At 41.0% G+C, this 23,644-nt stretch overlaps 1 protein-coding gene across 6 annotated transcripts in view; it reads left to right on the forward strand.

The window, feature by feature from the left end:
- PLD1 (phospholipase D1) overlaps positions 1 to 23,644 on the forward strand; it is a 315,252-nt gene that overhangs the window by 186,826 nt on the left and 104,782 nt on the right. For 4 of the 6 annotated variants that reach the window (XM_066241913.1, XM_066241909.1, XM_066241911.1 and 1 more), the window contains 4 exons: positions 5,368 to 5,478; positions 7,510 to 7,710; positions 8,688 to 8,892; positions 9,481 to 9,594. In XM_066241913.1, coding sequence (XP_066098010.1) covers positions 5,368 to 5,478; positions 7,510 to 7,710; positions 8,688 to 8,892; positions 9,481 to 9,594 — 631 coding nt within the window. The remainder of the gene's footprint in view (positions 1 to 5,367; positions 5,479 to 7,509; positions 7,711 to 8,687; positions 8,893 to 9,480; positions 9,595 to 23,644) is intronic. The other 2 variants (XM_066241915.1, XM_066241910.1) reach the window with 1 other exon arrangement.

The raw sequence follows: 23,644 nt of genomic DNA on the forward strand, positions 1-23,644 counted from the left end.
GGGTAGGTCTGGTGGGGAACCCCTAACAACGTGAAGGATTTAGGGTATTTAGGATGAGCAAAAAAATTAAAAAGAAGTTTCTAGGTATAGGAAATGTGGTAAGGAAACATTCTGGAAGCAGGAATTCAGAACGCTTTGTCAGTCACAGTAAAGTGACAAGGTTAATTCCATCTGAGTTTTAGCATAGGTAGAATGATGGATCAAGCTAGAAGGGCAGGCTACAGCTGGGATGTGGAAGGTTGATGGCCCAAGCTAGTGGTTTGGACTTGATGGAATATAGTGGAGATCTACTGGGATAGAGTATGTGATGGCTGAAGGTGGTCTGATCAAAATGATGTGTTAAGAAGGTGAATCTAGTAGTGGGAGGAAATGAGAAGAACTCAGATTTAGAGAACTAAACTAGATCAGTTGAGTGTGAGATGCATACAGAACATCTAAGTAAACTCTGGAAGATACGTCTTTGCCAGACAGGACTCAGGAGGAAGACCCTGCAAGCCTGGCCCTCCACCTCATGTTAGCTGGCAAATGTTTGTTTATTTCCCTTAGCAGACTTGTCCAGTTGCCTTTTTTATCACAGGCATGGTTTCCCTTCGCTTTTATTGCCCGTGAACCCTGGTGAGGTTTCAGGTGAACACCATGGCCAAGTAATTATTATTGCCTGATTATGGTGTTTCATTTTAATTTTATCAGCTCCTGAACCTTATAATTTTTAAATTATGGATAATGATTTTTTAAATTTCCTAAGGAAATAGCCAACTTATTAAATATTCATTTCTCAGTGGTATATTTAGCAAAAATGCTTTTCCTTAATCTTGCTATACTATATTATTATTTTGGCCATACATTTTTAAAACTTGGATCATTCCAAAGAGATATTTCATATGCTCATGAACACTGCTTCACATAAGTCATTTTATTTCTGAAAGCTTCTAACTTCACAATGGGTTGATAATGACATACATTCTTGCATTAATGGGTTTCAGAACTCCATAGATTAATTAAAATAAATTATTTTTTTCTTTTATCTGATTATGTAGGTTTTGGGGAAGAAATTTAGTGTTTCTGCCTCATAGCCAACATATAGGCAAGCATCTCTTATAATGGCTGTTTCTTAGGGGAAAAAAATACAGCATTTTGGTTTCCTGTTTCCTTGGTCTTCTGATATGCAGTGTCATTATTCAAAATAGTATAAGCCAACCTTGAGAAGTAGAATGTTTACAACTCAAATCAGCATCCCTGGGTTTTCCACAGTTCTGCACTTTATTGCACTAGGAAGTGAGATAATTTGCATCATAGTTATGGTAACTATATACCTGTACCCAAATTGTATATTTCAACCTTAGAGATACCTGATACTTCTGATGAGACTTGCACTGAAAGAATCTTCAAGTGTAGCAACCTGAATATTAACAGAAAAAGGTTTATGTCCTCCGGGGACTTTTGTCATCAGATTAAGTCCTTACTGTCCTGGACCACAGGGCACACTCTTTTTTTTTAAGATTTTACTTATTGATTTGAGAGAGAGAAGAAAGAAAGAGAGAGAAAGGAGTATGAGGAAGGAACAAGAAGGATCAACTCATAGTATGGTTGCTTCTTACATGTGCCTTAACCTGGCAAGCCCAGGGTCCTGAACCAGTGACCTCAGCATTCCAGGTTGACGCTTTATCCACCGCAGGTAGAGCTAAGAGCACATTCTAGAGTTGAAGTCCATGAATAACGGGAGAGAAGGGTGTTCAAGTTTGTGAAACGAGATGATAATCACATCTGTGCCCATAAAAATCAAAGCAAATCTCATCAAAGTGCTGGCCTAGAAGAGTGTGGAAAGAGGAGAAGAGATGTTCAACCTTGAAGACTGCGCTTTAGGCCAAACTGGTTTAAAAAAAATCTCACAGCATTTGTGCTCTTATATCCTAATGCTGCCTGTATTCAAATGGCAAGGATAGGATTTTTCATTCTTTTTATTTTAATGAAATATTATACCCCTTGGGGAACTCCTCATAAAGGATAAAATTAGTAGTGATTATCCCATGGATATATGAGCTAAGTTCTCTTAAAGCAGTGAACCAACCTGACTGCATCTAGAAAATATTTTGACCACAGTACTTTGAACAATCAGAGAAAAAGCTGGTTCAGGAGCAAAGTCTCTTGATTTCAAGTATGAAAAAAAAAGATTTTTCTTCTCTTTGCATGTAAGATGTGTGTGTAAAAGTTCTAAAAATTCCTGCTATGTATAGTTTTATGTCTGTTTTACTTGATTAAAATCAAATTAGAAAAGAGGACAGAACTTTCATCTTTGGAAACTCAAGTTGGATGCTGTTTGCTCTGTGGAACCTGTGGGTTAGTTGACTTCAGTAGAGATAAGAAACTTGACATTGCATAATTAGACTCAGGCCATTTGTTTGTTTTCCTACTTTCCCTATTAATACTTTTCTTCTCCCTCTTTAAGCAAATGCCATTTCCCCTCAAGTCACTAAAAGACATTGGTAAAACATTGGCTGTTTCAAAATGTATATTTTAGATGACAGAACTAATATTAGTCATTTTGTTTTCCTAATTTGGCTTTCATTTTGCATAAATATTTCCCATATTTGAAAAAGTCTTCACTATCATGACCCAGGAAATGCCTTTGTTCCCAACGAACATTTTTTCCTTTGCCCTTTACAGTGTAATACCTTAAGGTTGTAATACCTTGGCCAAAAGAAGAGGAATTTATTGCTTTATTATCATGGAAGCCTCATCACTAACTTTATCATAGATATGGATGGAGTAAATAATTGTAAACTGGACTGTGTAAAAATTAACTTTTTATATTTAACTACTTCCTTATTAGTCATTTGTATTGAAGACTCAAAGTCTCTACCCTATTTCGTTTAGAATTAACTTGTTTCAATGATTAAAGACATAGTACAGAAGAAACTGTCAAGTATAATAGATGAAGGGTAATAATGTAATCCATTGGCGTTAACATCCGTATTTCAAAAAATCCATTAGTTATGCAGGTAAGTGGAAAATATAAGACTCAGGCCAGTTCCTAGATTGTGAATACTTTCCTTATGAGTAATGATCTCAAAAGCCTAAGAAGTAGAATTCCATCCATTTAGAACAAATGAACCGTGGCAAAAGATGTCAGCTGTAATGTTCTATAATTGAGGTTGAAAATTCAGGTTTTAAGCTTCATTTTATATCTTTCAATGTGAAGCTATTTTTTGGTAGCTGTTTGTCAGTGCTAAATCCTAAAATATTCAAATAGCAAAGTAAATCTGAAATATAGAGGAGAAAAAGGAAATAATATTCTAGTTTTCATTTAGAACCCTCAATCAGTGGCTCATTGCAGAGCACTCACTGGCCAGACCATTAGACATTAATCTGTTCAGTTCTTGTCTACACTTTGACTTCCTGACCTCTTTACTCAAGTCATGGCTATATAATAATAATAAATGATGAGCCATTCCAAAAGCCAGCTGTTAACCAGAAAAATAAAGTTATTTATATTTTTTTTATCCTACTTTTTTTTCAAAGCAAAGAGTCTTTTTTTAGGGCTCCCATTTTCTTAATGCAGCCCAGAATGTAAATCTAGTGTGTTCTTTCACAAATATGTAAACTTATTAGATATTACTAATATCGGGAAAGATAAATTGTTAGTATTTTGAAGTGATGTGTTATTATTAGGCTTTGGGGCCAAAATAATGCTTCTTAGTACTAGCAGAGCAGTGTTGGAAAACTGTATGTGTGTTTGGTTTACTCCAAATTCTTACATCCTGCAACCTAAAATACTAATTCCTACTTTATTTCCATTTCTATATGTGAATTAGATGTTTTCAACCCAGTAAAGATTTGTGACTCAAATTTCCATTAAGAACAATGCCTAATTATCATGGATTAGTCATTTAAACTTTATTCTTTGTTGCTATAATTTATTAGACATGGCTACATCTCTAATACTTTAGAAAGTATTATGAAAATTTCTTCTTCTATTGTTTGGCATATTAAGTGCCTAGGTGTAGATACATTATCCAATATGCATACAATATGGTTCAGAATGCTTTCAGAGCCACTGAGTACAGAGAATGCAAATTTAAAAGCTGCAAACTGCACAGCAATACTGAGGATGCAAAGCTAAAAAGTAAAATAGTACTTAAAGAAGTTGGGCCAAATGAGACAGAGTGTCCTGGATCAATACATTCTGAAATGTATGTTGAAGGGGGAACCATCTGAGTAGACATGGAGAATGGAGGAACACTCAGCGGAGGGTAGTTTAACACCGACTAAAATATTGTTACCTCCTAAAACTAGAAAAGAAAATACTAGTACTTTGTACTACCAGCTGCTGAAAAAATTTTAATATATTATTTGTGATTAATGTTTTTTATTTACTGAATTTAGAGAGAGAGAGAAAAGAAAAGAATGGGGGAGAAAGAGAGAGAAACATCAATTTGTTGTTCCACTTACTTATACAGTTGGTTGATTCTTGTATATGCCCTGACCAGGGATTGAACCCATAGCCTTGGCACATTGGGACAATGTTCTAACCAACTGAGCTACCTGGCTAGGGCCGAACATTGTCTTTTTGATGGTTAATATTAATAACAAATATTATTTATATAGTATATTAAAGTTTACCAGACACTTTAGATTTAATTTGACCCTCATAATGGCCTTGTCTGTTTTCTTTTAGGTCTAAGAGCTAAGGATTGATCAGTGTTAATTTGTGTGAGGCTGCAAAATCTCAGGGATTTTTGAATGTTAGAGAAGCTAACTTCTGAAGTCATTTCACTAGTGAAATAGACATTAATGATTTAATTATGGGTTAAGAGTGTAAACCAATACATATACTTTCTTAAGAAATGTTTTTGCCACTCACATAATTTTTAAAAAAATGAAAAGTTCTATGAAACATACTCCAGGAACATTAAGAGATATTTATTTCAGCTTATTATATCAGTGTTTTTAATCACTTAAATAATTAAAGTATAATAAAAACAAATGAAAAACCCTAAATCTGTACTATGAATCAGGTCAAGTCTTTCCCAATGACAAGAGTGTGGAAATGTTCACAGGTATGAGACTATCAGACACTTCTAGTAGTTGAGGTTATAATTTTAACTTTCTGGCTATAATTAGTCAAATAGTGACACTCTGTCTTGGCATGAAAAGTTGTAGGAATAAAAGATAAATTTTATTTTTGATATTTGTGTCTTTATATATACATTTATGTTTCATCTCCTTGTATAGTGTTGTTCATCAAATATTATACTTGTTTATAGAAGAAATTGTAGAAAGTACAATACACAAATAGAAAGAAGAAAAATAAAACAATAATCTACCTGTAGAAATTCTTATTTGTCTCTGTATTTTCTCTTCTGACAGCAGGAGGGGGTGAGGATCTTCATAATGCTTTACAAAGAGGTGGAACTTGCACTTGGAATCAACAGTGAATACAGCAAGAGAACTTTAATGCGTCTACACCCCAACATAAAGGTATTCAGGTTCATCTTGCTGAGCAATGTTTCTTCTTTATTAGTCTTTGGTTTTTCAGGTATGTTTTGTTTTGAGCGGTGGTAAAGGGTAGAATTCCCTAATGTGTATTTTGAATGAACAGCTTCATGTCCATCTCAGAAATAAAATACTATACTTTTTTTTTATACTGCTAATATTGATGGAGTCAGCAGAGTTCACATTTCTACCTCTCTTACCCTGATGATTTAGTGAAGAACATACTTCCTAGGGTGGTTTCAATATCTGAGCCTGTCAAGTTTCCTGTTTCCTCGTTAAAATGATCCTGGGACCTCTTGGATGTGATCTCCCTGGGGCATCTCTTGAATACTTATAGCAACAAAGGAAGCTCCTTTAGAATTTAAAATGCTTTTCTTAAAACCATTTTGTATAAAGTACTAATAAAATAAATAAGCACAATAAACAATTTGAAAAAAGCTATTTGATATTTTCTCAAATACCTAAAATTTATCAACAATCATTGTCCATTCATTGAGATATACCCAGACAATGAATCAATAAATCTCCAGCAGGCTTAAAGTATATAAAATTTATATATATATTTCACTTGGTTTAAAAATATATATTCCATGTAGATAGTAACAAAAAGAGAGCAGGAGTAGCTATACTAGTATCAAACAAAATAGACTTTTAATTTAAAAAATTAATAGCAGACAAAAAAGGACATTATATAGGGGTAGGCAAAAGTAGGTTTACAATTGTCAGAACATGAAACACAGTTTATTCTTGTATTTCTATCTATTGATTATTGTACTATCTATTTGTGCTACAAATGTAAACCTACCTTTGTCCACCCCTGTATATTAATTAATGAAAGACTCAGTGTAGAAAGAAGATGAAATAAGTGTAATTATTTCTGTACCAATAATAACCATAAAATATATACAGCAAACATTGACTGACATAAAGGGTGAAATAGACAGTTCTACAGTAATAGTTGGATACTTTAATATTCCCCTCTCAATAATGGGTTGGTATGTATAGAGAATGGAATGTTATTCAGTGTAAGAAAGGGAGGAGATTGACATATGCTAAAACATGGATGAACCTTGAAGACAAAATTCTAAGTGAAATAAGCCAGTCACAAGAGGACAAATGTAGTATGTTCCCATTTATAAAATGCCTCCAGTAGTCAAATTCATAGAGACAGAAAGTACAATGATAGTTGCCAGGGTTTGGGGTGAGAAGGGAATGAGGAGTTAATGTTTAATGCGTATCGAGTCACAGTTTTGCAAAATGAAGATTTGCGGAGATGGATGGTAGTGATGACTGCATACTATGAATGAACTTAATACCACTGAACTATATACTTAAAAATGGTTAATATGGTAAGTTGTATTTTATGTGCATTTTACCACAATTAAAAATGTTATTTTTAAAAAATACTCTGTAACATTTTGGAAATGTTTCTACATAGAAACATACAAAGATAGGATAAGTCAGTCTATGATCATTTAAGGAGAATTCCATCCATTCAAGCAGGAAGTTAATAACTCCTCAAAGTACCTTTCAAATCAGGAGCTGCCAAATATCTATAGCCCTATATTCATATCCTTACTAGTTTACCTCAATGGCTGCCAACGATCAATAGACTTATTAAATACTTTGCCAGAGATAGATGTTTGTTAAAATTTTTTAGAGTTTTATTTTTAAATAATAGCAGGTACAATCATTTTAGGGATAAAAGGGAATCAGCTATTTCATGGAGCTGACTTTTACTGAAATATGTGACCAAACTTCAAGCCAATTGGCAGTTGCCCCAAAATGTAGTGTAGGTGAGGGCGGAGGAGGCTTCAAATGTAACTGGGAGTCTCCCTCTGGTAAATACTGAGAAGAAATTTGGAAGTTTCTCAATTTTCTTTGGTGTATACAGAGTCCATGTTGGTATTTGAATCATAGAAAATACTATTTGGTGGAGAAAATCATCCTATTTTATTATAATATAAAGGACATTTTAAAAAGCATATTACATATGCATTTTTTTTTCCTCTCAAGGTGATGAGGCACCCAGATCATGTGTCATCTAGTGTGTACCTTTGGGCTCATCACGAGAAGCTTGTCATTATCGACCAGTCGGTGGCCTTTGTAGGTGGGATCGACCTGGCCTATGGCAGGTGGGATGACAATGAGCACAGACTCACGGATGTGGGCAGCGTGAAGCGTGTCACCACAGGACCGTCTCTGGGTTCCTTCACAGTAAGTGTTTTTCCTTTACAGAACTGCATGAAAGGGACACAATTTGTGTAAATATATGTTCTAGCCCGATTGACTGGCTGACTGATGAGAGGTGGCCTGTCCCTGGGGGAGTAAAGAACAATGAGTCCAACATAGGCTGACCTGGCTGCAAATACCACCTAGCCAGTCTGCAGCTTTGCATGTTGGTCTCAGTTTCTTCCCTTCTAAGAAAAGAAAACAGAGGCCAATGGAACATTTGCTCTCTCCGAATTAGCTCCTTTGTTCTATAATACGTTAAAGGTTTTTTTCTATTTGGAAAACGTTTATAAACAAAAATGTACAGCAACTGAGCTTTAAGTTTAATTAGCTGCCTTATTCCAGGTAGCTGCCACAGTTATTGGAATCTTCCTACTTAAAGACATATGAAAATAGGATAGGTAATTCTGTTTGAAAGCAGGAAGTTAATTACTTCTCAAAGTACCTTCAAACAAAGAGCTGCCAAAATATATCTCTATGCCTATATCCAGGTACTTCTTATTTCAACTCAGGTGGTTGCCAAAATATTAATACACTTATTAGAAAATTTGATGGGCTCCATCCTATATGTTGTTGATTTTCCTGGGAAAATAGAAACTGAGTGACTGGGTAACAGGAAGAATAATTGACAGAAAAAGCATTGCTTACTTAGTGTTTAGCATCTCAACAGTGAATATAACTTATGTCATTGCATTTGAGATAGAAAGATGAATTGGTATGAAATTACAAGAATTTGGCCTGAAGGAGGAACTACAATGAACTGCCTGGTATGCCTTCGGGAGTATTTAAACAATTCATAAGAATCCCCACTGCCCAGTGGCTGACCCCACACAGTGTTGTGTATTCGTTAGGAGCTTCCATCCTGTGTCAACTGTACACCTCACCAGACTGAAACTAAAGGGCCACAATGTAGTGTATTTGATGGGGTGTCTTTTTCTTCTTTTTTAAATGATTTTTCTCAGGCTGAAACAACAGAATCTATGGAATCCTTAAGCCTTAAAACTAAAAATGAATCCACTAAAAATCTGAAGAGCGTTAGTGATATGGATTCAAAACTGAAAGGGATAGGAAAACCTGGCAAGCTCGCCAAATTCAGCCTGTACCGGCAGCTGCACCGGCACCACCTGCACAGCTCGGACAGCGTCAGCAGCATCGACAGTGCCTCCAGTAAGTCAGCGTCTCTGCTAGCGTTTATCTGGACTGCACTCCGTTCCTCCCTAGCCAGACACTGCATACCTGTGTGCAGAACTTGTCTTTCTATAATGGAGCAAACTGCTCAATGCCGAAAGGGCACTGAATCGTCTTATTCTACATCCGGCCATCTCGTGGCTTTGTTGGCCTCATTTTAGAACAGATTTATTGTTTCATTGACACAAGTCATCAGAACAACCACAATTCATGCTTCTGATGGTAGTGGGATGACTAAGCATTTATAAAATAATGTCAAGTTATAAAGGAAAAAGAAAAGTATTAGGTGTACTTTATCAATTTTTTAGAGAAGAAATTCCACTTCTCTTCCCATCCAGAAATATATCAAGTATTTGTCCTCAAACTTCAGATTTTCTACATCTTATAAATGTACTGTTCTTTTTAAATCTGTCTTAAAACCCTGCAATTTTCTGTTGCATAGGACTTGTGACTAATGTTTTTGCCTTACCTAGTTTTAAAAATGATCAAACCTGTTTTCCAGTTTAGAAAACCTGATGTATATACGTATATTTCTTTGTAAAAAAAGGAACTCTCAACTTTCTCCAGGTTATTGTAATCACTGTAGAAGTCGTCAGAATTTAATCCATGGTTTAAAACCCCACTTGAAACTCTTTCGCTCTTCCAATGATTCTGAGCAGGGACTCACTAGACCTCATGTGGGTAAGTGACATGTGACGCAGCGAACCTTAGGCTTCAGCTTGTGCTGCATGGGCAGAGTGAGTGTGTTTCTGGATTGTCTTTCTGTTCACACAGTTTTCATGTCACATATTGAGAGCAAAGCGTAAGGAAGTCCACATGATTCTTAGCCCCCAAGAACCTATAAAACTCCTGCTCTAGGAGAAGACATAACCTAGTAACTGCACAGTGCATGCCCCCTGCAGTTCAGTGGTGCTTTAGAAGTTTTGTGGAAGGTGGAAGGACTGCTCTGTGATAATCCCGAAATATCTTCTTGAGGAGGGGATGTTGGCATTAGGTTTGAAGGCAATGTGATCAGGTAGGTGAGGACAGGAAGACTTCACAGGTGAAAGAAATGAGGGAAGCGAAGGCACTGCATTGGGAAAGCACCAAGTGCTTCTAAAGATTAGAAAACACAACATTCAGTTCAGATCCAGTCTGGGACGGAAGACAGGAAGAGAGCGCAGTCACTCTTGGAGTCCCAGCAGAAATAAAGGAGCTGGATCTAATTTACTTAGGAATCTTGGAGCTCCCTGCCTAGAGGTGTCATTCTCTTAAGCTGGATATTTAGAAATTGTTATTTGATGACTTTTGTAAAAGAACCACACACTTGAGGAATAAATTAATCAGGCCTAATTTATGGTGGTGGGAATGAAGAAGATTTGGCAATGGATCAGATAATCATATTAGTAAATAGCAACCATAGTAAAATTGCACGCTAGTGTGCAGACTCTCTGCAGGTCACTGCCCCAATCACTTGTGCAGCTTGGTAGTAATAGTGTTATCTCCTTTTTACAGATGAGTCAGTCAGGTTTAGAGGTGAGTAAGTGACTTGCGCAATGAAGTTCCAGTTCATCAGCTTCCCAGAGCCCATCATGCAGATTGCTCATTGAACAAAAATGCAGATTACTATATCACAACCTTTTGTTCTCATGTACTTTTTAGGAGATGACAGTTAGAGCCCAGATAACATGGGTTGATGTGAGTCACTTGTGGTGGCAGAAGCTAATGAACCTGATGAATTAAGCTGGACCTTGAGCAGGGTCCCAGCATTCTTTTGCCTGGGGACCCTGCATTTTTAAAACTCATTACATTTGATGAACTAAAGCTCCAATGTTAAGTAAATTTGTATGTTGTAAATCATAATATTGATATACATTAAAAACAGAAAAATCTGTAAAGGAGGAGATATTGTATTTATTTAACATAAAGCTAGTACTTGATGCGTAGGTGGGCTCAGGGACAACTCCCAGCAATTCCTGGGCTTGACGGAGCTTCAAAGCCCTGAGACAAGCGCAGGGAGGCCTCTGGGAAGTCCAAAGAGCAGGTCAGGGCTGAAGGCAGGCAGATGTTAAAGGGAAAGGGTTGGAAGCAGGTTCAGATAGTGCTTTGTAATTCCACATGTGGCTTTGCTGCTTTAGGACTGAAGTTAAAAATGAGATGGAGGAGTGAGGTTGCCGAACCATGAAAGGAGAGCTCTGAAGTATGACTCAGTGGCTATGCTGCTGACGGTAGGGTGGGGCAAGTGGAAAAGCAGCAGATACAAGCCAGGGGCTGAATACACTACGAACTCCAGCTGAGCAAGCTGATACCCACGGTGGTACCTGAGGCAGTCCGCCAACCTGTGTGGGTGTTGTTCGGGTGCCGGTGGAAACCCCCTCCCTAATAAACTGGGTACATGTCCAGTGCAGCATTGTTTTATTAAGAGAGAGAAAAAGTAAACAACCTAAATATCCAAGAGCAGGGGAACGGTGAAGAAATACTGAGTGTTTCATCCCCTTGAGGGAATTATGCTCTCATTAAAAACTGTCAGTGGGGGCCCTGGCCGGTGGGCTCAGCAACAGAGCACCGGCCCAGCATGTGGAAGTCCCAGGTTCAATTCCTGGTCTGGGCACACAGGAGAAGCGACCATCTGCTTCTCCACCCTCCCCCTTCTTTCTCTCTCTCTTCTCCTCCCACAGCCATGGCTCAAATGGTTCAGCAAGTTGGCCTCAGACACTGAGGATGGCTCCATGGCCTGCCTCAGATGCTAAAATAGCTCAGTTGCCTAGCAATGCAGCAGTGGCCTCAGATGGGCAGACCACCCCCCAGTAGGGGGCTTGATGGGTGGATCCCAGTCTGGGCGCGTACAGGAGTCTGTCAGTCTGCCTCCCTGACTCTCGCTTAATTAAAAAAGAAGAACTGCCAGTGGGGATATAAAAATAAATGTATATGATTCATTTGTTTCATTAAATAAGTACTTACTAAGTTCCTATAATATACTGAATATAAAACATACAGCTGCGATCGCTGTTCTAGGTACCAGGAATGTAGTGAATAAAACAGATGAAATTCAGTTAATTAGTTAGATGTTAAGGATGGGAATTGTACAAAGAAATAGCTCATCAAACACAATGTATCAGGTGATAAGATTTGTACTGGAGAACAATAGAACAGGGAAAGGAGAAATGATGACATCGGATCACTTGCAGCGGAATGGTGGAGTCTTGGTAGCATTGTATGGGGTGAAATGGGCGAATCAGAAAAAAACAGAAACTGCAGGATTCCATACATTGGTGGGACATAGAAGCCAGACTAAGAGGCATGGACGGGAGTGTGGTGGTTAGGGGGGGGGGGGGGAAGGAGGGAGAGGGGGAGGGGGAGGGGTACAGAGAGAACTGGATGGAGGGTGGCGGAGGACAATCTCTCTTTGGGTGATGGGTATGCAACAGAACTAAATGACAAGATAACCTGGAAATGTTTTCTTTGAATGTATGTACCCTGATTTATTGATGTCACCCCATTAAAATAAAAAATTTATTTAAAAAAAAGGGTTTGGACAGAAGGAGGACTCACTATTTTCTATCACTGGTCAGAAAATGCTTCTTTAAGGAGGGGAATTTTCAAAAGAGATCAAAAGGAAGAGAAGCATGAAGACAGGAGACAGCCTGGGGAGGGCACCCCGCCAGGAGGAAGAGTGGGTGTGGGGCAGGAGTTCCGCGTGCTCCAGGAGGGGGCTGGTGGAGGGAAATGAAAGCGAGATCAGGGGGCCGAGGTGGGTAGGTTACGCGAGGTCTCACAGCCCTCCTTCTAAGGACTTGGGCTTTAACTTTGAGTCAGATAGAGAGTCATCAGGTCTTAAACACAGGATGAACAAGGTCTGGCTTACATTTTTGCAGGCTCCTTCTTCAGAGCAGTCCTGAAGTGGCAAGTAGTGACCAGGCAGGTACTGAATGCATCGTGAGGGGAGCTCCAGGCACGTGCCAGTGCACTGAGTGTAGGGCGTAATCGCGAGGGGAGCTCCCGGCACGTGCCGGGGCACTGAATGGAGGGCGTAATCGCGAGGGGAGCTCCCGGCACGAGCCGGTGCACTGAGTGTAAGGTGTAATCGTGAGGGGAGCTCCCGGCACGTGCCGGGGCACTGAGTGTAGGGTGTAATCGTGAGGGGAGCTCCCGGCACGTGCCGGGGCACTGAGTGGAGGGCGTGCGTAATCGCGAGGGGAGCTCCCGGCACGAGCCGGTGCACTGAGTGTAAGGTGTAATCGTGAGGGGAGCTCCCGGCACGTGCCGGTGCACTGAGTGTAGGGTGTAATCGCGAGGGGAGCTTCGGGCATGTGCCGGGGCACTGAGTGTAGGGTGTAATCGTGAGGGGAGCTCCGGGCACGTGCCGGGGCACTGAGTGTAGGGTGTAATCGCGAGGGGAGCTCCCGGCACGTGCCGGGGCACTGAGTGGAAGGCGTAATCGCGAGGGGAGCTCCCGGCACAAGCCGGTGCACTGAGTGCAGGGTGTAATCGTGAGGGGAGCTCCCGGCACGTGCCGGGGCACTGAGTGTAGGGTGTAATCGTGAGGGGAGCTCCGGGCACGTGCCGGTGCACTGAGTGTAGGGTGTAATCGCGAGGGGAGCTCCGGGCACGTGCGGGTGCACTGAGTGTAGGGTGTAATCGCGAGGGGAGCTCCGGGCACGTGCCGGTGCACTGAGTGTAGGGTGTAATCGTGAGGGGAGCTCCCGGCACGTGCCGGTGCACTGAGTGTAGGGTGTAATCGCGAGGGGAGCTCCTGGCACGAGCCGGTGCACTGAGTGTAGGGCGTAATCGTGAGGGGAGCTCCCGGCACGAGCCGGGGCACTGAGTGTAGGGTGTAATCGTGAGGGGAGCTCCTGGCACGAGCCGGGGCACTGAGTGTAAGGTGTAATCGCCAGGGGAGCTCCCGGCACGAGCCGGGGCACTGAGTGTAGGGTGTAATCGCGAGGGGAGCTTCAGGCATGTGCCGGGGCACTGAGTGTAGGGTGTAATCGTGAGGGGAGCTCCGGGCACGTGCCGGGGCACTGAGTGGAGGGTGTAATTGTGAGGGGAGCTCCCGGCACATGCCGGGGCACTGAGTGTAGGGTGTAATCGCGAGGGGAGCTCCCGGCAGGCACGTGCCGGGGCACTGAGTGGAGGGCGTAATCGCGAGGGGAGCTCCCGGCACAAGCCGGTGCACTGAGTGTAGGGTGTAATCGTGAGGGGAGCTCCCGGCACGTGCCGGGGCACTGAGTGTAGGGTGTAATCGCGAGGGGAGCTTCGGGCACATGCCGGGGCACTGAGTGGAGGGCGTAATCGCGAGGGGAGCTCGGGAGCTCTCGGCACGTGCCCCTGCACTGAGTGTAAGGTGTAATCGTGAGGGGAGCTCCCGGCATGAGCCGGTGCACTGAGTGTAGGGTGTAATCGTGAGGGGAACTTCCGGCACGTGCCCGTGCACTGAGTGTAAGGTGTAATCGTTAGGGGCACTGAGTGGAGGGCGTAATCGTGAGGGGAGCTCCCGGCACGTGCCGGGGCACTGAGTGTAGGGTGTAATCGTGAGGGGAGCTCCCGGCACGTGCCGGGGCACTGAGTGTAGGGTGTAATCGTGAGGGGAGCTCCCGGCACGTGCCGGGGCACTGAGTGTAGGGTGTAATCGCGAGGGGAGCTCCCGGCATGTGCTGGTGCACTGAGTGTAAGGTGTAATCGTGAGGGGAGCTCCTGGCACGTGCCGGGGCACTGAGTGTAAGGTGTAATCGTGAGGGGAGCTCCTGGCACGTGCCGGGGCACTGAGTGTAAGGTGTAATCGTGAGGGGAGCTCCTGGCACGTGCCGGGGCACTGAGTGGAGGGCATAATCGTGAGGGGAGCTCCTGGCACGTGCCGGTGCACTGAGTGTAAGGTGTAATCGTGAGGGGAGCTCCTGGCACGTGCCGGGGCACTGAGTGGAGGGCATAATCGTGAGGGGAGCTCCCGGCATGAGCCGGTGCACTGAGTGTAAGGTGTAATCATGAGGGGAGCTCCCGGCACGTGCCGGGGCACTGAGTGTAGGGTGTAATCATGAGGAGAGCTCCTGGCCCCTGCCGGGGCACTGAGTGTAAGGTGTAATCATGAGGGGAGCTCCCGGCACGTGCTGGTGCACTGAGTGTAAGGTGTAATTATGGGGGGAGCTCCCGGCATGTGCTGCTGCACTGAGTGTAGGGTGTAATCGTGAGGGGAGCTCCCGGCACGTGCCGGTGCACTGAGTGTAGGGTGTAAGTGATGGAGAGGACTCTTTAGATTAACTACATTAAATTAACATTTAATTTTTTTAACATAAAAAAACTAATTTATGTAAAAAGCCAAAGGATAGTTGAGGCCTTCTGGAGTAGTGCTTTACACATCCTGTTCCTTGGACCTTGGTGTTTCTCAGAGATTCTGAAGAGGATACTGACCTTCCTACCTTTGTTAGTACTTGATTCAAACAGAACATCCTGCTCTATTTTTTTATGTATTGGAGTTCCGTGTGAATTTGCATTCGGGGAAGAAAAGTTTCTACTATTGATAATAAAGGAAGTTTAAAGAGCATAGCTGTACAATTAGGTAATCATGTGATGACCTAAACTTATACTGTTTTAATAGGACTTGAAACCGAAATTAAACAGAGTAACTCTTCATTAAATATTGGAAACTGAATTTTGCTGAGTTAATAACTTCCTTTCCTGGCCTTTGAACTGCAGTAGCTTCTCAGTGACATCAGTTTCCCTTGCGTGCATGGGGTCATGATGAACTGGCCACCCAGTGACCATCACGGGAGGTACACAGAAATCAGGATGGAGTGTGGAGAGTATTTAAGTAGAAAAACTGCACTAGAATCAGTTCATCTTAAGTGTGACTAGTAACTATGGTAGATTTCTATAGTACAATATATATTTTAATTGAAAACCACTCAGCCATCTTCAATATTTTTTTTTCTTCCAAAGTTGTATTTATTGCCAGTGAGAGCATTTCAAATTGACATTGCTTTGATTGGTACTTTGTTATTTAAAAATGTTGTTGATGATCTTTTTTTTAAGCACAATCAAATACTATAGATCAGGGGTAGTCAACTTTTTTATACCTACTGCCCACTTTTGTATCTCTGTTAGTAGTAAAATTTTCTAACCGCCCACCAGTTCCACAGTAGTGGTGATTTATAAAGTAGGGAAGTAACTTTACTTTATAAAATTTATAAAGCAGAGTTACAGCAAATTAAAGCATATCATAATAGTTACTTACCAAGTACTTTATGTCGAATTTTCGCTAAGTTTGGCAGATAAATCTTTATGAAACAACTTACTATAGTTAAATCTATCTTTTTATTTATACTTTGGTTGCTCTGCTACCGCCCACCATGAAAGCTGGAACGCCCCCTAGTGGGTGGTAGGGACCAGGTTGACCACCACTGCTCTAAATGGCTGAGGGGGGGGGGGAGCATTTTTTTCATTTAAGTCGAGACAGGTGTTTTTGTGGACGTAAGAAATGTCTAAGCCAGGGGTCTCAAACTCGCGGCCCACGGGCTGCATGCGGCCCCCCGAACAATTTTGTGCGGCCCACAGACTAATCCACGAAGTTCGAAATATTTTGGATAAAATTAAGTAAGTCTAGGAGCCTACTTGTATTTTTCATTTCTCTAGCATCCTAGCTAGATATTAGCTTAGTTAACAGCAGTTGTGATGCGAACTACAGTTTCTGGTCGTTTTGTGACACTGAGTAAACTGCATGTACGATTGTGCTTGTTGTACTGATTTTTTTTTTGTTTTCAACTGCAGTGAGAAAAGTGTTGCATAACAGTTGCCTTTTGTAGACCTAGTGCGGCCCGCCGAATGGCTGTGATCTTGCTCTGCAGCCCACATGCTGAGTTGAGTTTGAGACCCCTGGTCTAAGCCCATAGAGAATTTTTATGAGTTTATCTGAGCCAAACTGACAACAATTGTCAGGAAGCAAAATCTGAACAGATTGAGAAAATGTTCCTAAAAATGGCAATTTTGCAGTTTATTTCATACATCACAATCAAAGGAGAGGGCATAAGGAAGTTACGTCAAATCCATCCGTGTCAGATCAGGGAGGCAGGAAAAGGTAAGTAGGGAAATCTCTGAGACGAAATGAAGGGTAAAATGCAGTGACAAATACTTCTTTTATATTCGTGGGTATAAGACAGTTAACATTTAGAGCGTGTCCAGATAGTGTGCGGGGCCAGGTAATGTGAGAGGTGCTGGGGTCTCCGCTGTGGTTGGAGACTGTGCCCAGAGGGTCTGAACAAATGGCGACTACTCTGACATTACAAAGGTACGTTAGTTTAGTTGCAAAAAGACAATAGGCAGGCTCGGTTAAGGTCAAAACTGACCTTTGCCAAGGAAGATACAGGTCTAGGACAGGACTACCCACCATGACTTGCTTTTAGATGGTTTTAATTTCAAACCATCCTGTTTGGTCTCTGAGTTTTAAGGCTGCAGGCACAGGCCTGCCCTGAGCTTGTGGGTTTAGCACACGGTCCCCTTTGAACCCACATTTCAAACACAGATATCTAATCTTAAAGAATAATGAATAGTGGGTTGTTTCTAGACTCTTCTCAGGGATGCAATGATACAGATGTATAAGATTTATTTTCTGCTGGCAAAGAGCTTATTATTTAATAGGTAAGCATCAGTTTAAAATATTTTGCTAACTTACTGCCTTAGTCATTCATCAGGGGAAGATACCTTTATGGACAAGAATTGTTAGGGAAGCCTTCTCCACAAATATAAACCTTGATTCATAATTCCAAAACCCAAAAAGTTTCAAAAACCAAAAGATTTTAAAAATATATAACTTAATGAGGACCTGTTTTGGAACTGGTCTTGAATATAGGTAGACACTCAGTAGGTACACTAAGAAGGGGAGAAACAGGCATTTCAGGTAGATATTATAACCTATTTATTTTAGACCTAGGTATGGAATGTGGTAAATACATAGAGGTTGACCATTTCATGCAAAATCCTGGGGGTCAGATGTGCTTTAGAAATTAGAAAATTCTGGATTTTAAGATAGTAATATAATACCCACTCTAAATGATGTTACAGTCCTTGCAGGGTCCAGAAAATACCTCATAAGCAAATTATTTATATTTATTTAACACCAAGTAGGGTAAATGAGGATTATAGCCTCTTGTCAGTGCAGGTCAGGTTTTACTAACAAATGAGCTGTGGAAAAAATATTTGGGAGTTAGTGACATCAGAGAAATGGCATTGTGAGGAGCACTACCTCTCCCCAAAATTCCAACAAGTTCTTCAACCAGTGACAGAAAAATCTATCCTTGGAGCATCTGGAAGTCCCACACACTGAACACAAAGGCAGAGGCAGCGGCAACCTCGTAGCTGGATCATCAGGCTGCTAATTCAGGAAGGAGAAACTAGGAGAGAGTCTCCAGGAAAACGGACTCTCTCATTGTCGGAGCCTGCAAATGCTAACAAGCCTCAAGGACCAACGAGACTGAAGCCTAGTATATGACATTGCCACACAGACTCATCAACTACAAATCTCTACCTAAGCGTGCCACAGGGGCAGAGCCTGGGGTACAGAGTCACCAACCAGGAAGAGGGAGAGGAAAGAAAAAGCAAGAAGATAACCTCTCAAAATCAAGAAAAGTCCACAGACTTTATAACTTTTTCCACATTTTTTTGTATCTTTCATTTCTTGTCTTTATTATTATTTTTCCACCTTGGTCCTTTTATTCTCTGCCCGTTTTATTCTTTCCTCTTCTTGAACTACACTACCCATAAGTGTTACATCTCCCATTTTCTTTCTTTTCTTCTTCCTTTCTCTCTATGAGGGTTATACTCCACAACCCTTAACTCTCTTTCTTTTTTTCTTTTTTCTTTTCTTTTTTCCTTTTTCTTTTTTCTCCCTCTCTATTAGTTTCTTCTTTTCTTCTTCACTTTTCCTCTCATTCAATCCTCACTCATGAACAAATTATTTTATTTTGGATTCAAATTTTTTCTTTGTGGCATTTTGGGTGCTTTTTACTTCACTTTTTAACTCATTAGCATTCCCCCCTACCCTGGCTCTCCATTCTTTCTAGTTTTTGCTCCACTTAATACAATAGTAATTTTTTTCTTTTTCCTGTTTCCCTCGTATCCCTCTCATTATATCTCTCAGCTGACCATCACTTACAAGCAAATCATTTTATTCTTGACCCAAATTTTTTCCTTTTTTGCATTTTGTGGGTCCCTACCTCATTTTTTGCCCCTTTATCACTTCTCCCCAACTCAGGCCCTTCATTATAGGTAGTTTTTGTTCCATTTAGCATAATATAATTCACAGTTTATCACGATATTTTCTCAAGAAGGAGAGGAGAGGAGAAAAAAAAGAAATAATAAATTTTCTTTTTGATTCCATTTTTTTTCTTTTTCTTTTTTCACTTTTTACTCTTTATTAATTCTCATTAGCGCTATCAACAAAACCACCCTCAGATGCCATTAAGGAAAAGGAAGTCGAATATCATGGATACAAAAGACAGAGAGGTAGCACAGATAGATGAGGAAAAATCTATGAAGAAAAAATTTAATATATTGGAAACCTTGGAGCTAAATGACAGAATTTAAAATAAAAATCCTAAAAATACTCAGAGATATACAAGAAAACACAGAAAAGCAATTTAGGGAGCTCAGAAAACAACTCAACGAAAAAATATTTGGATTTTCAGAATTTTAGAATTTTGTAATTATAGTTAAGTGTTAATTTGTGGAGGTAGGGCCAGTGTCTATATCTGTACCAATATATGGAGACATTGAACCCCATTGAACCTCATCTAGAAAATGTTGTAGGAATGCTGGGGGTGGGGGGTTGACTTTCTGGGGGATGAACAGAGGGGAGAGATACAGGTGGCATCTTACTAAACTGTGCTAGAGACAACGTGAGTGTAACAAGCGTGTTCCAGTGGGCCCAAGAATAAGATGAAATGGGACAAACATTTTCCAAAGGAGGAATCAGGAGAATTTTAATAGGACTTGGGAAGTAGTGATGGGGTGGTGGGTGGAGAGATATTGAAGAAAAGAATGGCGCCAAAGTGAGGTTCAAATGTGAGTAACTATGAACAGAAGACAAATCTCAAGGAAGGCCTTGATTTCTGGGGTGATAATGATTCTAGTGTTCCATGTGATTTTAAGATTTTGGAGAGACAACTAGGTTGACAAGGTCACGTGAGGCACAGGAAGTGGCTGTAGATCTGGAGGCAAAAAGAGAAGCCAGGGCTAAAAGGGTACATTTAGGAGGAAGTTGGAGAAAACCTGCTTTGGGAGGAAGAGCTGGGAAAGATCAAGATGGTGGGTGGATGTAGTGGTAGGGGTGAGCAGCCTTGGAAGCCAAGAAATGAGAGAGGAAAGGAGAATATGGCCAAGCTGGAGACACTGGATAAGGGGCAGTAAGACATCCTTTCCCTGGAGGACTGCAGAAAACTGGCATGAAAAACCCATGCCGAAAGGCAAGGCAGGTGCATTAAGGTTAATTAATATTGACAAAGGAGACAAGAACATACAGTGAAGAAATGATAGTCTTTTCAATAAATGGTGTTGGGAAAATTGGACTTAACACATACAAAAAAATGAAACTAACCCACCAACTTACACCACATGCAAGAATAAACTCAAAGTGGATTAAAGATTGAAATGTAGTGTGAAAATCATAAAAATTCTAGAAAAAATATACACAATAAAATATCAAACATTTATGGCAGTCTTTTTGCAGGTATAATTCCTCAGGCAAGGGAAACAAAGGAAAAAATAAACAAATGGGACTATATTAAGCTAAAATGCTTTTGCACAGCAAAATAAACTATCAACAAAATGAAAAGGAGCCCACTGAATGGGAGAACATATTCCCCAATGATACATCTGATAAGGGGTTAATTTCTACAATATATAAAGGCTTATATTATTCAATACCAAGAAAACAAACAACCCAATTAAAAACTGGGCAAAGAACCTGAATAGGCACTTCTCCAAAGAGAACATACAGATGCCAATTTTGAAAAAGTGTTCACCATCATTAATCATCAGAGAGATGCATATTAAAACCACAATGAGATATCACCTCACACCTGTCAGAGAATAAATCAATAAACAGCTATTGGTGAGGATGTGGAGAAAAGGGAACCCTCCTGCACTGCTGGTGGGAATGCAGACTGGTGCAGCCACTGTGGAAAACAGTATGGAGATTCCTCAAAAAAATTAAAAATGGAACTGCCCTTTCACCCAGCAATTCCATTTCTGGGGATATATCTAAAGAAACCTGAGATACTAATTCAAAAGAATACATGCACCCCTATGTTCATTGTAGCATTATTTATAATATACAAGATCTATTGTAGAAACAGCCCACGTGTTCATCAGTGAGTGAGTGGATAAAAAAAGCTGTGGTACATACACAATGGATTAGTAGTCAGCAACTTAAAAAAAGAAGGAAATCTTACCTTTTGGAACGGCATGGATGGACCTGGAGATTATTATGCTAAGTGAAATAAGCCAGGAAGAGAAGGACAAATACCATATGACCTCACTTACATGTGGAATCTAATGAACAGAGGCGTGAATACGTGGAACAGATGAAGAGCTGTCAGAGGGGAGGCAGGTTGGAGGGCTGGATTGAAAGAAGGTGAAAGGATTAAGCAAAAAAGCCATATCTATTATATATGTGTATATATACTCACACTCATATATATATAAATAAGATATAGAACCCAGAGACACAGACAGCAGTGTGATGATAGCCAGAGGGAAAGGGGGTGGGGAGGTAGAAGTGGGAAAAGTGGGGAGAAATGGGGACCAAAAGAGACTTTGCTTGGAGCAATGGGTGCACAATGCAATGTGCAGCTGATGTTTTGTTGAGTTGTACGTTTGAAATCTGTGTGATTTTGTGAACCAATGTCACCTCAACAAATTCAGTTTAAAATGGCAAGGCAGGTCTGACCAATGATGGCAAAGTAGATAAAGCATCCATCCGGAAGGTTGAGGTCGCAGGTTCGAAACCCGGAGGCTGCTGGCTGTGAGCACAGGCTCATCAGCATGGGGTCGCTGGCTTGAGTGGGGAATCCTCCACACAATTCCAAAGCTCACCAGCTTGAGCCCAAAGGTCGCTGGCATAAAAAGCCCAAGGGTGCTGGCTTGAGCAAGGGGACACTGGCAAGGCACCCCATCAAAGCACATATGAGAAGCAATCAATGCACAACTAAAGTGAAAGTAGCTATATGTTGATGCTTCTCACCCTTTCCCACCCTCTCTCTCCCTTCCTGTCTCTCTCTCATACACACTCTTGCTAATAATAATAATAATAATAATAATAATAATTTTAAAGAGGGCAAGGCCAGTGAAATTATGAAATCAATTGGGAGCCAGATACAAACTGAGAGCCCCCCTCAGATCAGAGTTGCTGATGTAAGTAGCCCTGTCTTCCTGCTCATAGGTGCTCATACTTTTCTGAACAGTAACCACAGTAACTAAAGTATTTGGCTCTTATGCCTTAAATTTTCATTTGTTCTTAGGAGAATCCTGATTTATATGAAATCACTTAGGCTATGCCTAAAAACAAAAACAAAATTGAATTTTGAGCAGGTTGAATTCGATTAGCACCAAGATAATTTTCTGAGACTAAGAATTTTCTTGGTTTTATTTTTCTTGTAATAACTGGTTGCTAAGTGAAAGTTAATTTTTAAACAAGTGTTTGTGTGTATATGTAACACTTGAACTTAGAGTTTCTCAATTGCTAACATTTTATATACATGCATATTTTTAAATTTGGAATTTGTCTCATTATTTATCCCATTCCTTGTCCCTTTTTCTTTCTTTAACAAAGTGCCATGCACCTGACCAGATGGTGGTGCAGTGGATAAAGCATTGGACTGGGATGCAGAGGACCCAGGTTAGAAATGCTGAGGCCGCTGACCTGAGTGAGGGTTCATCTGGCTTGAGCGTGGGGGCTCACCAGCTTGAGCACAGTGTCGCTGGCTTGAGTATGGGATCATAGACATAACCCCCTCGTCGCTGACTTGAGCCCAAAGGTTGCTGGCTTGAAGCCAAGGTCACCAGCTTGAGCCTAAGGTTGCTGACTTGAGCAAAGGGTCACTCACTTTGCTGTAGCCCCCCAGTCAAGGCACATATAAGAAAGCAATCAATGAACAACTAAGGAGCTGCAATGAAGAACTGATGCTTCTCATCTCTCTCCTTCCTGTCTGTCTGTCCCTATCTTTCCCTCTCTCTCTATCCCCCTCTCTGTCTCTGTCACAAACACACACACAAAAGAAGTGCCATGCTTATTATGAAGAGCCTATGGTTGAGCTAACAGACCTGCTGGGCTTGGATCTCTGTCTTAACAGAGCAGGAAAATAAATCATTGGGAGAAGTCAATAGAATTCTATTTTTAACACTATTCAGTTCTGTTCATCTTTAGCACTTTAAGATATTTCTCTTTTATAGAAAATTTCAAACATCTTTGAAGGTTAATTATTCAGTTTGAGCTAGGATATTAGCAATGTATGGGGTGATTGTTTAAAAATGTTTGCCCTGCAAATATTTATTGACTGCCTACTGAGTTCCAGGAGCTATACCAGGCAGTGCGGGGTACATTGCCCACTCCTAAGGAGTTTATAGACAAGTGGGAGGCAGAGAGGAAGCATCCTTGCCCAGCTTTGTCACAGAATCAGAGGCCCTTGGGTGTGTACCTATTAATGGTGTACAACAGAGCTAGTGACTGCCGGTCCCTACTAGGCTCCAGGGGGTGTCTATAGGGCAT

The sequence above is a fragment of the Saccopteryx bilineata genome, chromosome 8 (genome assembly GCF_036850765.1).
Source record: "Saccopteryx bilineata isolate mSacBil1 chromosome 8, mSacBil1_pri_phased_curated, whole genome shotgun sequence".
Lineage (NCBI taxonomy): Eukaryota > Metazoa > Chordata > Mammalia > Chiroptera > Emballonuridae > Saccopteryx > Saccopteryx bilineata.